Source organism: Phaethon aethereus, assembly GCF_964289735.1.
Source record: "Phaethon aethereus genome assembly, chromosome: 1".
NCBI classification, from domain to species: Eukaryota; Metazoa; Chordata; class Aves; order Phaethontiformes; family Phaethontidae; genus Phaethon; species Phaethon aethereus.
In genome coordinates this window covers 145,898,471-145,911,792 of record NC_138575.1, presented here as the reverse complement: position 1 = coordinate 145,911,792, position 13,322 = coordinate 145,898,471, and the positions used below count along the sequence as shown (strand labels likewise).

Genomic DNA, 13,322 nt, shown 5'->3' with positions numbered 1-13,322 from the left:
GCAGGGCAGAAGTATAGGTATAGGCTGTAAGATACATCTAGCTACCTTTAGATTTGTTATTACATATACCTTCATTATTCTTGCTTAACTATGAAGAGCCTACAGTATGCTCCCAACTATGAAAAAAGGCATTATTAAATACTATTAACATGTTATCAAGAGAGACACAAAATACATGCTACCAAGAAGATCATGTTAAGTAGCCTCATATTTTTAGTAGCTCAGTAGGCCCACTGCTGTTGATTTTCTCTTAGAAATTACATGCAGGTTACGTGCTTTTTCTGCAGGAATTAAAATGCAAAGCACTACATTCTAAACTCATGTAACTACATGGAGGAAAGGTCTTGGAGGAGCATGGAAATGTTCACTAAAACAAAGCAATAACCATAAACCATGGAACCATTTATGTAACAACTGGCTGCATTTTCCAGCCATTCTGCTGTGCTGCACACCTAGCCAACAAAAAAAGAGGGGGGAGACAAGCCAAGTTGCTGCTCCATATACAATATACACATGCCTATTTACCCATGCACTACTACTGCTCACCTTGCTTAGTAAAATCCTTCATTTCTTTTAAAGAAAGTTTCATATTTAAAGGAAAAAATAAAAATTAAATTAGTGTAAGATAAAATTAATTTCCTCCAACCCAGGCGATAATAAACATCACAGACAAGAATGAGCTCAGCAGCACAAAAAGGTCTTTAAATAACCTGTTTCTTTAGTTGTATCTATTACATGAATTACATTAATAGTGAAATACCCACACCAAAAGGTAGACCTAGGTGAAAATCCTATTAAAGTAATTACCACAGACTAACAGGTGATTATGCAAATATACTTCAAGGGTCTGACTTTCCCCAGCCCAGATGCTCCCCTCTGTTTCCTTTTCCCTCTTACCTGGATTTATTTTCCTCATAATGGGCACTGGTCTTAATGTATCTTGCAAGTTCAATCTGCATGTCACCGAACAGTGGGACAACCTGCAACTGCTGTACACAGGGAATAAATCAGATTTGATAAATTATTAAACATAAATCTTAGTGAAAGGAAACCATTATTTACCCATATTACAGTCCAAAGAGATCTTTATTCTATTTAATTATATTTAAAATGCACGCAGAATTAATTTTAAAAATCACATATTAACATAACATCTTAACCAACCTTAAAGAACTTGTCTATCTTGGCTAAATTTATCCTTTTCTTTGCATCCAGCTTATAGATGTTACTGACACTTCCATCCATCAGGTACAAACCAAAGCCCATAACCTGAAAAAGAAAAAAAAAAAAAAAAAAAATATCAAACCTCTCCACAAAAGGACCTCAGAGGTGAAAACTCTTCATATCATTAAAAAAAGGAATATTTTAAAAACAGTCCTGAAACACCCACCCTCCTTCAAACAGATTATATTTTAAATATATATATTTCTGTAGCATTCTTTTATTATATGTATATTAGTAGGTTTTACATTAACATTAGCCTGATCAGTTCCTTAAAGATGTTTCATCCTTAAAAGATGCTACTTGTTTGTATGAAGGTTTAGCATACAAAAAAAAAAACCAAGTCTCACACTGAAACTAGAGTCTGGCTATTTTTAGACAGGTGGTTTTTTTTTTTTCACTTCCACTTTATTAATATAGCTCTAACTTCTCAGAGCTACTGCTTTTTATGGCTTTCAGCACATCTCTAAATTATGCAGGCAAGAGCTGAGAAACATCCACAAAAAAAATCTAATTACACTTTATCCAAGTTCATTAATTAACATAGGGCTATAATTCAGTATTTACAATAGCAGGAGCTGAGCATTAGCCACTTAAAAGCATGCATTTACCGAACAAAAGGCCTAAATATGAAAGACATGTTGGACACCCCTGCAGACAGAACGCAAGTGTTCTAGACTTCATGTATGGTTTCACGATACTTCCATTTGGTCCTAATAAACAGACATCTTCAGAAGTTAAAACACTGAAATGACTCAAAATATTTGACATGAGTCAAATCTTCAATTCTTACTCTACACCTTTTCTTACACTGCAAGACATCAAACCACACTTCATGCTGTCCAGCACCCTCTTATTACATGTATGTATTCCAACTAACTAAACTTACATACTTGCTGACCCTAATTTTAAGCTACGTCTTCTCTGAAATATTTGATACACAACCTCACCTCTAAAAGCTTTTTATACAAACTTGCCACATATCTAAAAATAAAACGTGTAGTTCCTTTCTGCTGTCATTATACTTCACAGAAACAGTTCCATAGAACTGGTTTCCTAGCAAGACTGCAGTTCAGTTGGGTCAACTTCAAATTATGTAAAACAAAAAAGGATTTAGCATGTAGTAAAAGACAATTGGCGGGGGGTGTGTGTGTGTGTGTAATTTCAGTTATTTGGTTAATCTGGTTCCTTTAAAAAAAAACAGAAATAATCAGGAATTCAAACATCTGTGTCCTGCCTCAACCATTCTTTTTTAATTTTGTACCCAAAAGAAACCTACTTTCAAAAGCATATGTTTCTCACTGGGCGTTAGATACATTTTGTTTTCATAGTAGTCCACACACAAATTCACAATGTCTGCAAGCAGCTCTTCATAGCCAACAATCACCTCCAACTGTTGCTGTAAAGACTGGAAAAAAAGAAAAGGATATTAGTCACCTAGTTATACTCCCTGAGAAACAACAGTTACTACCAAACTGGAAGAGTTTTGTTTTAATAGTTTTGTAAAGCATTAGGTATTTTGCAAAAAGGCAATTAAAGCTTACTTGTGTTATCTTGTTGTGGTTGGCAAGGAACATGGAGAGGTTCTGGGATTCTTGAATGGACTGAGGATCTGCCATTTTCCGCAAGAACTGAGCAGCTCTTTGAAAACAGAAGAAAAAACAGTATTTCCCTTCAGCAGGGCTGCTTGTAAGCAAATCCATACCCTTTCAACAGAAACATACCCATCCCCAAATCTTCCAGGGGAACTGTAAGTTGTCAGCACATCTTTAAATGACAGTACACTGGCATATCATTCACTGCTCGTACAAGGCTGTCGACCTCAGTGCATCTCCCATTTGCAAATTCCTGAATCAAGCAGAAAGAGAACTTGGCAGACACGGCCATCACTTTTTTGTCACAGCTTTATAGAAGTGAGTTAACCAAACACCGGCTATGGACTCAACAAAGCTGTAGCAAGAGCCTGTTTCGTAAAAGATGAAGGGAAGGCTTTTTAAGAAAACAATTGAAAAGAATGGTGAAAGTTCACTATAAAAGAGTTATGGACTTCATTTATTCCAAATGAACTGTTTTACAATCCAGAATCACCAAATGCACCCTAGTTAAAAAGCCCACTCCAACACAAACCAAAACCTATTGGGTACACCCCTCAACTGATGGGGGCAGCAGTAGCTCTATAGACCTGGGGGTGCTGGCTGACAGGCAGCTGAACACGAGCCAGCAGTGTGCCCAGGTGGCCAAGAAGGCCAACAGCGTCCTCGCCTGTATCAGAAATAGTGTGGCCAGCAGGAGTAGGGAGGTGATTGTGCCCCTGTACTCGGCACTGGTGAGGCCGCACCTTGAATCCTGTGTTCAGTTTTGGGCCTCTCACTACAAGAAGGATGCTGAGGTGCTGGAGCGTGTCCAGAGAAGGGCAACGAAGCTGGTGAGGGGTCTGGAGCACAAGTCTTATGAGGAGCGGCTGAGGCAACTGGGGTTGTTTAGTCTGGAGAAGAGGAGGCTGAGGGGAGACCTTATTGCTCTCTACAACTGCCTGAAAGGGGGTTGTGGCGACGAGGGTGTCGGTCTCTTCTCCCAAGTAACTAGTGATAGGACAAGAGGAAATGGCCTCAAGTTGCGCCAGGGGAGGTTTAGATTGGATATTAGGAAAAATTTCTTCACTGAGAGGGTGGTCAGGCATTGGAACAGGCTGCCCAGGGAGGTGGGGGAGTCGCCATCTCTGGAAGTGTTCAAAAAACGTGTGGATGTGGCACTTCGGGACATGGTTTAGGAACATGGTGGCGCTGGATTAATGGTTGGATTTGATGATCTTGAAGGTCCTTTCCAACCTAGTGATTCTGTGATTCTGTGACCCTTGCAAGCCACACAACCCAGGAAAAGTCAGCCTTCCAGAAAACAGAGGTTGTCCTCCAGAAGCACGCCTCCAAAGAAAAAGAAAGGCAAGCCAGGTAAGTTTAAGAGGTCTCCAGGCACAACAACAAAAGGCAACTAGTGGCAGAGGTAGAAATTAAATCTCATGTAAGTAGAAGCAACATAGATAAAATTGGCTAGTCATTGCCTGAATGGTTTTCTTAATGATAAGACCACAGATGCTACAGCTGGCATAAAGACTGTCTTCCCCTGCTGCCCTGACCACCATGTTCAACAAAAGATACCCAATGCCATCTGGCAGCTCAAGCACAAAACTTGGCCACCGAGATCCCACCCTCCTCCCCTCCCTGCTCCACCTAAGGTCACGACAACCTGAAACAGCCAAAATGAAATGTCTTAAGAACAAGTGTAACAACTCTCAGCTACAAATGTCAAAAGTGGATGCCAAAAATGGAGTAGAATAGGAGTAGTAAAGTAGTAGTAAAAAGCAACCAGCAAGCCAGTTTCCTCTCAAACTTTAAAAGAAAGCTTTACTGAGCAAATTATGTTCAAGACAGAAGTATTTGACAGCTTGGCATTAAAAGGCAGAAGAACCTTTTGCTGCTGGGAGAACAGCATAAAGAAGATAGATTTACTCAACTACCTAACTGCAGTCAATGCATCCCTAATTTAATGGCAATCTGTCCCACATATAAAGGGACTACTTTTGAAGAGAAAGCTGTCAGAAAAAGAGTAACTGCTGCCATCTCCTGGGAGGCCTGTATCCTGGCAGCAGAAAGCCGGGACCCGTTGCTCCTTGCCACTTACCGCTTGTAGGCTGAATGGTCGTTCTTCACGCTGCACTTCATATTCTTCAACTCATCCAATACTGCAAACATATTGATGAATTTGCCCAGCGTGATCAGATATGCTTCAGACACAAAGTCCTTCCTCCTCTCCGCGTGGCATAAGCGTCTCACCTCACCACAAAATCGTTCAATCGCATTTCTCTAATGGGGTTGGGGAGGGGGAGGAAGGGAAGAGACAGGGAGTAAAAGCCATGACATTTCCAGGAAAAAAGTTTAATTACGTAATTGGAGCTGGTCCAGTGAAAAGCACTGCTGAAGCAGAAAAATATTTAAGGCATGCAAGAGTAGCAAGGGATCAGCACAGGCTTTTCAGCTCCACCTCTGTGTACTTGCTCTGTGCTACAAGTATCAGCAGTGATTTTCGCCAGGGAACTTGCCAGGCACAAGAGACAAGGTGGTTCTTTGCAGATTAAAGTCATAAAAGTTTAAAATCCCTTTGAACCAAGTGATTTCATGCTCTTCAGTGAGGAAGTGTATATGCTTTAAAGGGTAGATTATAGGTACGTTCCCATAAAACAAAAAAAAAAATCCACAGCACACTGTACATGCTAACTCTCAAAATCATCCTGCCACATGTTTATTTGAGGGCTTATTTCCAAGTGTGCATCAGGGCCATTTGGGATGGAGATGAGAAGCACAAAAAAGACAGCAACTTCAAATGTAAAGCAGAATCTGTTCTGACTTCAGAGCACTAATCTCCTTGAATAGAAGGAGATTGTTTGTACTCAGCAAGATCCGCCAGTTGGGGAAGATGACAGGAAATGGTACATTTCATTCACTCTGCCTGTGTGCTCGTAGGCTCTAGCTGCTCCGGCTCTCTCCAGAAAAATGCCTGGAAGCATCCTCAGTCCCTTGAAGCAAATGGCAAGCTGCCAGCACGGGAGGAGAATGCAAGACAGACTGCTATTCTCCAGGGCCTGTGTAGCTCGGGGGGCTGGCAAGTCACAACAACTGGGTTAGCGTGCCTCAATGATGAATTTCCATAGCAAAGCTGCACCTGCTGCTCTGGTGTCCAGACGTGTGGAACCCTCACTCCCCAACAAATGGCTTCTGCGCCGAGACGCTTTTATGTACACATGTGAAACATATTACATTTCTATTTCCCGTCTTCCTAAAGTGCCAGATCTCTGTCCCCATGTGCTACGTAGGGACTATATGCAATTAAGTTTGAATTTATGATGAAAGTCTTAATGGAGATCACCTGAAGTTTTTAAGATAGGCATTAGAAATTCTGCCCTTCTGTGAGACAATATGGGGTTGGGTTTTTTTTGAAGTACAACAGCTAGGTTCAGTATCTGAGCACACAGTATCAAACAAACAAAATAGGAATATAAAAATACAAGCCTACTGACAAATTTTGTTTCCATTCCTTTTACCTGAAAATACATAAAATTCATCAGTTTTGTGACTTCTGGCTCCAGAACTTCCACAGTTTTCTCATAAATTTCTACTCTGTTAGGCTGCTCGTTGCACTTGACCTGAGGATAATTAAAGAGATCGTTACACTTGGAACTTTCCCTGATAAAGCCTCAGAAACTAAGATCCTGAGGAAATGCATTATCACTCTAAAGAGACAAACTTAAGGCATAAATTTCTACGTTTGGTAATTTTATGCTAGTCTTCTGAGCTTAGCTGTGTATGGGGAAAAAAAAAATAAATTCCAAGATTTTTCTATTATCTCACAGAAAATAATTTAGTTGTCAAACACCTCTGTATTATTAGGACAATATTCTTTCCACATTAAGCCACTTGCTCAAAATCATGCACTAAAATAGGGCCAGAACTAGAAATTAAAACAGATTGCCTGACTTCTACTCTAAACATTGAAACCACGGGATAAGTCTTCCTTGCATTTCACTACAAAATAATTGCATTACAAAATCCTTATAAAACAGGCAGGTGTCAACTCATGGTAGTAATTTTGTGCAGTATTCTAACAATATTCTTAATATTCTTCCTACCCCATGCCTGTACAACCATTCCCAGACACCTGAGGCTGACTTGTCATCTATTCACAGGGTTTTATTTTTGTATACAGATCAAGAAAACACTATGTAGCTCTGACATTTAGAAAATTACTATATAGGATGTCTAGAAACTTAAAATGTTTAACCTGAATGTTAATTGTTACATGCTATGCTACTTGTTACACCTGTTCTGAATTTAAGTATTAAGTTGGGGAGTGGGAAGGGCTCATTCTCTTGAATGAAATTTTGACCTCAAACAGATAAAACAATCAAAGGTTTTCCTTCTAGACCACATTACCGCTATACTACTCTTGAACCTATCAGTAAGACTGATGCAAAACCCATGAGGTATTGCTATAGATGCCTTATTAAAAAAAAAAAAAGAAAAAAAGGAAAAAAAAGAAGAAAAAAAAAAAAAGAGTCCAACCAATCCCCAAGTGCTAAAAGACACTATTCTACATCATGCCCAGCTTAACAATTCAGGAGTCAAAGCTGACTAAATTTCAGAATTCATTGACAAAGCTTTATCTGTACAACTCTACACCAAAACAAGACAGAAGTTCACATTGCACGACAGTTTCATTTTCATCATTTACCTGAGGAATGGCTCTTGAGCAGCTTCTCCATGTGTATAACATGACTGCATATTCCTGACCTTCTTCTAGCATTTCATTCTGTAAGAAAGGCACTCAATATAATTAGGCATTGTAATACAAAAGGATTAAATCCACTTGTCTTCTGTCATTCCAAACCCTTGTCCAAACAAACCTGTTTCTCTTAGCAGAATGTATTTATACAAACACACATATATTGAAAGTTGAATGATACATCATACTGTATGTACGTTAAATAATATTAACATAATTCATAGGTTCAGCTGCCACATTACATGTATCAGACCTGACCAGTTACTGATGTCCATCTTGGCTATAATCCAACAGCTAAAAAAAAAAATTCCATTTATTCTCAGTCATCTGTTTTAGCACCCAACATAATTCTGAGAGAATTCATACCATCACCTTCATACCACTAAGCCAACAAATACCTATCAGATCACTAATCAATAACTGCATCAGTTATGCTTATCTAATGACAAAAATTATTATCTCCCCAGATCAGATTGGTTTTTGTGTTGTTCTTTCTTCCCAAAATTAAAGACACTGATCTATAAATATAAATGCTAATCGTGGGGGGGGGGGGGGGGGGGGTGTTTTTCTTTTTAAACTCAGGCACTGCAGGTGGAATGGTCGAGGATGAAAAAGTCAGCACATGCAGAGCGATACCCTTCTTTACATGTCAAAGAAGAGGTCCAACAACATCCAAACAACCAAAACAAGTTAGGAAGTCACCAGCTAGATTGGTATAAATTTACATAATTTTCAGTAGCATGTAATCAGGTGCTTAATCTGCCCATTTCACCATTTGTGAACTGGCCTTTAGGATTACAAGATATATTATTCCTCATTTTCCAAGAGTGTCATGAAACGACAAGAAGTTCGGTACAGACCAGCATTTGCAGCCTGCAAATTCTTTTGTATCCCAAAACAGCTACACCATCAGCAGAGATGGAGTTACTAGCATGAAGTCTTATCTTCTATTGTGGAACTGTTAAAAACCACAGAATACCTTAAAAGCATGCCAGTAAACCACTAACATTGTCCTACTTTCAGCTGGGATAGAGTTAATTTTCTTCCTGATAGCTGGTACAGTGCTGTGTTTTGGATTTGGGGCTAGAGTAACGTCGATAACACACTGATGTTTTGAGTTGTTGCTGAGCAGTCAAGGACAGTCCAGATTCCCACGCTCTGCCCTGCCAGCAAGGAGGCTGGGGGTGCACGGGGAGCTGGGGGGGGGACACAGCTAGGACAGCTGACCCAGGCTGGCCAAAGGGATATTCCATATCGTACAACATCATGCTCAGTATATAAACTGGGGCAGTTGGTTGGGGAGGCGCCGCAGCCCGGGAACTAACTGGGTGGTGAGCATCACTTGTCTTGTATAGTCTTTTATCATTATTATTTTTTTTTTTTTCTTCCTGTCCCATTATTAAACTGTCTTTATCTCAGCCCACAAGTTCTACCTCTTCTTTAATCAATTCTCTGCCCCATCCCGCTGGTGGGGGGCAGAGTGAGCAAATGGCTGTGTGGTTGTTTCAGCTACCTGCTGGGCTAAACCACAACAAACATACACACTCCTCTGAGGAAACCAACAAAAACCCTTCAACACTACTAAAATGACAGAGAAATAGTAAAAATTTGAGAGATTGCAAGGTAATTTTTCACTCAGGTTACAGCAGCTAGCTGTCAATACAACTAACTCACCTCAGAATATGGGTAAAATGCACAATGAAAGCAGGAAACTTTTGAGCAACATCAGCTGATCAAGACAACAGACAATTTTAAAGTTATCAAGAAGTACAAGTGTGAAAAAAGAAAAGCCACACACTTTTTCATCTTACTACCTCCTGGAAGTGTTGTAGGTAACCTGGTTACTGCTCTTCTGTGACCACAATTCTTATAATGTACTGCAAGATGACATATTCCTCTCCTTTTATTCCAAGTAATACAAAAGTATACACCTGAACATCTACTTACCATGCTAGAATGGACTGTAGCTTGCTCAATGTATCTTGCAATGCCAGTGACAAATGCATTTCTGTCTTCAAAATTAGTGTTGAAGTTTGGCTGCAGAGAAAGCAAAATAAGAGAATTAAATCTTTGGTAGGGAAAATAATTTTTATATATATATTGCAAATATAAACACACTTTGGTTTTAGTTGTGGTTTTGGTTTGGGGTTTTTTTTTTTGAAAAGCACATACTTTTTTCTTAAGAGCAATGGGACACTGAAAGACTCTTTTTCCTGCAGTGACAACACACCTGGTAAAGCAGAGATGATGGCGGGGGTTCAATACACGGTTGCTGATCTGGCAATGGTAATTCTTCCAAGAGATCCACATTGGACAAGGCATCCTCCAGTGTTACTTGAGCAGTCATTTTGCAGCTGGTTAAAAAATACATACATACATATAGATGTGTGTATACATATACGTATAACTTTTTATGGGTTACTATATACACAGAAAACAAATGAGTAATATGAAGAGCGGGGAACTACTTATGTTGTGGGAAATGTGTCATTTCCCTTCAACCATAATGGAAGGAAAACAGTCAAACTGAAACCCAGCTGGTTTTAGCATCCAAGTTTAAAAAAGACTTTTAGGACTAACATCCTCCTCCTCACTTCTATGAGTTGAGAAATGTTTCTCTTCCCCCACTGCTGTACACCAGAAATACACCAAAAATAGAGGAAAGGATGACCTCTAACGCTCAGTTTTGAGCTGACGTGTCTTCAAACCCTTATGCACAGACATTGCTACCAGCCCATCTTCAGGAGACCTGGCTGTCAAAAGGTGCCAGCAGTCTCCAGTGTTTCATGTCCTAGGGACATCCAGATCCACTTTGAGTAGTTAGTGGTAGTAGTTAGCTAGTAGTAAATAAAGAGGTCCAAAACCCCTCAGGGTCATGGCAATCTCCATATACCTCCAACTGCTGCTACTGCAGCAGGCTTTGAACACAGAACAGCAACAAGAAGAAATTTTATTAAGAAAGTGTGGAGTGAAAAACAACCCAATCTGCCACTTTTGTGTAATGACCTACTCATCTTCCTCAGTAGAGTAAAAAATGCCTCATTTTTAAGATAACACTTCTAATCAAGCCATCTCTTTTCTACGGGGCTTTGCAAGTTATTCTCCCCCACTTACCAAAGCAAAACCATGCACCCACTGTGAAACGAGCGGCTGAGCACTGCCCTCGGCTCTAACCAGGAGGGCAGGAACACCGAGCGCCCGCACCCCAGAGGAACCTGGCACATGTCACCCCCGTGGAGCCGTGCCAACCCCACATGCAGGGGGGAATGAGCAGCTTTTCTGAAAGCTCACCGCAAGAGAGCTGGGACAGGCTGGCGATCCCACCACTTGCTGCACTTCTAGTAGCCCGACAGAAAAACCTCCTCACTTTCTCTTACCTAATTATGGTTTCCTGGGGAAAGCCCCAAAGAAACAGCAGCTTTACCTCCAAAAAAGGGCTCAGCTGACCAAAAAAAAAGCCAAACAAAAAAACCCCAAACAAAAAAGCCCACACCCCAAAACCCAAAGCAAAGAGAAGGAAGCAGCCAGAAGCGATTACCTATATGCCTTCAGAGACCAACCCTGCATCCCAAGCCATTGCCACAAAGCTAACATACTGAGAGAGCTCGCTGACAACTTTAAACAGCCACCATCAGCAAGGTCCAGGGGCCTTTTGCTTCTTGAAACCCCAGCCCAAACCTTGCTTCAAAGCCTGAGCAGATGAGTCTTTGTTAAAATAAATGAATAAACAAACGCCCGTATTGTGCAATTTGTGACCCCTGCTGAAAAACGAGGAAGGACTGGACTGACAGGAGTGCTGGCTGGCTGACCTGCGCCAGGACACTTGCCCAACGCCTGTCTACACCCAGCTCAAGCTCCGTCACAAGAACCACGGTTCTTCCCAAATTAGAGATGGGCAAAAACCATGGCCTGTCCTCCTTTTGATAAATTAACAAATGCCAAAAAATGCCACATGTGGGCAAAAGTCCTGTGAGGAGGTCAGACTCTCCACAGTTTTACCCTAGAGGAAACAGAAAAGAGTTGCCAAGAGTCCAGAGCATTTCAAATAAACCGTATTTTAATTTTTGGTCTAAGTGTCTGCAGATCAAGCTTTAGCTAAAAAAGAAAACAAGACAACATTTACATAGGTTGGTTTAACTGCAAGACTCCTTCCAACTGGAAATTTTTCCCCCTCTTAACCTCTATCAAAGCAGAAACACCTGCCTGTGTGGCTGCTCCTGGAGGTGCCAGCGGTGGGACCGATGGGCCCACAGACCTCTCCCCCGCTTCACCGCAGGACAGGCGTGATTCACGCTTCCCCTCTGCCCCCCAGAAGCGAGCAGCGGAGGTTTGACCACAGCAGTGGCAGAGGGATGGCTGGGGCTTGGCCACTCTCAGGCGGTGTTAGCCAGGAGACAACATCCCACACAGCCAGGCGACACCACCGCATGGTCCTCACCACATCCTTGCCTGATGTGGAAGCCCTGGGACCCAGACAGAAAAGATTTCCTTGAAGTTGGGGTTTTTTTCCCCCTTTCTATTTTGCTGCTGTTGCTGATAAAACCAGCTCCAAAAGACAACAGCTATTCTTAATGTACAACGTCGGAGGGCTGGGCAAAACCAGAATTCCACACACCCCCAAGTCTCAGAAAAATTTATTTAAGGAAACTAAAATTCACAAGACACCAAATTGGATAGTTTTGCCTCCTTAATAGTCTCTCACTGTGAGTTGTTACAGGTGAAATTACTGGGCAGGAGAGCTAGTACTTTAACTGGCTCCTTTTTGGCAAAGAACATAAGAAATTTCAAAGACCTACTGAAAAAACATCTGATTAGGAGTTTACCTAAATGAGAACAGATTAAAACACTGTCGTCATACTGATAATTATGTTATATTAGTAAATTATGTTATATTAGTAAATTTACCCAAGCTGTGAGAATTACTTTCTTACTAAATTCCTACAATGTTGTGTTTTCCGCTTTGTACCTATCTGAGATTTTCCAGGACAGATTTTCTCAGGTAGAAGATGTGTCAGAATTACTTCCAAAATAATCGTCTTTTTCTTTTTGTTATCTTTGTATCATGACCCATCATTACAGCACAAAAGTCAAAATGCACTCCAAGAACACGTTTTCCTGGACATACACAGCTGAATTAAAAACCATTAATTACCTGACATCCTCCCTCCAGGAGAGAGGATCACGTATGCCAGCAAGCTGTTTTGCTAAATTTTGGCATTTGATGAGCAGATCCAGCTTTCTGAGCAGGAGACAGCACCGTCTGTGCCAATTCTCAGCTCCTTTTTCTGGATTTCAAAGCAAGAAAATCAGTCTCCTGCACAGACAAACTTCTGCCTTGGAGTGCCAAGTCCCACCGTGTCCAAGGATCAGAGGTACCAGTCACAGGGCTTTTTAGGGAAACTTTGGGTATATTAGTGCAAGGCCACTGACCAGCTTAAATGCAGATACTCTTTCTTCAGTTCTGAAGGAGATGAGCACCAGGTGGGCTTGACCTGCTCAGAAGAGCTTGTGCTGTGGAGAAGCTCACTGAGCTGCCTCCATCACATTCTGTTCACAAGAAAAAAGAAACCAAAAAAGGGACCAGACCTTGAAGCTCCTTTAGCGTTGTTTACATTTTGATTTAACTTCAGAGCGGGATTATTATTGAAACATATTCAGACAAAAGATTTGCCAATCTTTTTTAAAATGTCTTAATTCTATACTGTTGTTCTTAGCCATGCAACTGCACGGTAAGCAGTGCCCTACTCAAAACATTGCTTTGGCATTTA

At 40.9% G+C, this 13,322-nt stretch overlaps 1 protein-coding gene across 4 annotated transcripts in view; it reads right to left on the bottom strand.

The window, feature by feature from the left end:
• Positions 1–9,901, bottom strand: part of CYFIP1 (cytoplasmic FMR1 interacting protein 1) — a gene marked incomplete at its 5' end in the record, with an annotated part of 62,442 nt that extends 52,541 nt beyond the window's left edge. Inside the window, 9 exons of one of the 4 annotated variants that reach the window (XM_081998366.1) lie at positions 898–989; positions 1,165–1,269; positions 2,501–2,629; positions 2,766–2,862; positions 4,900–5,081; positions 6,317–6,418; positions 7,504–7,581; positions 9,502–9,591; positions 9,785–9,901. In XM_081998366.1, the coding sequence (XP_081854492.1) occupies positions 898–989; positions 1,165–1,269; positions 2,501–2,629; positions 2,766–2,862; positions 4,900–5,081; positions 6,317–6,418; positions 7,504–7,581; positions 9,502–9,591; positions 9,785–9,901 (992 nt within the window). The remainder of the gene's footprint in view (positions 1–897; positions 990–1,164; positions 1,270–2,500; positions 2,630–2,765; positions 2,863–4,899; positions 5,082–6,316; positions 6,419–7,503; positions 7,582–9,501; positions 9,592–9,784) is intronic. The other 3 variants (XM_081998369.1, XM_081998367.1, XM_081998368.1) reach the window with 3 other exon arrangements.
• Between the last annotated feature and the right edge of the window lie 3,421 nt (positions 9,902–13,322).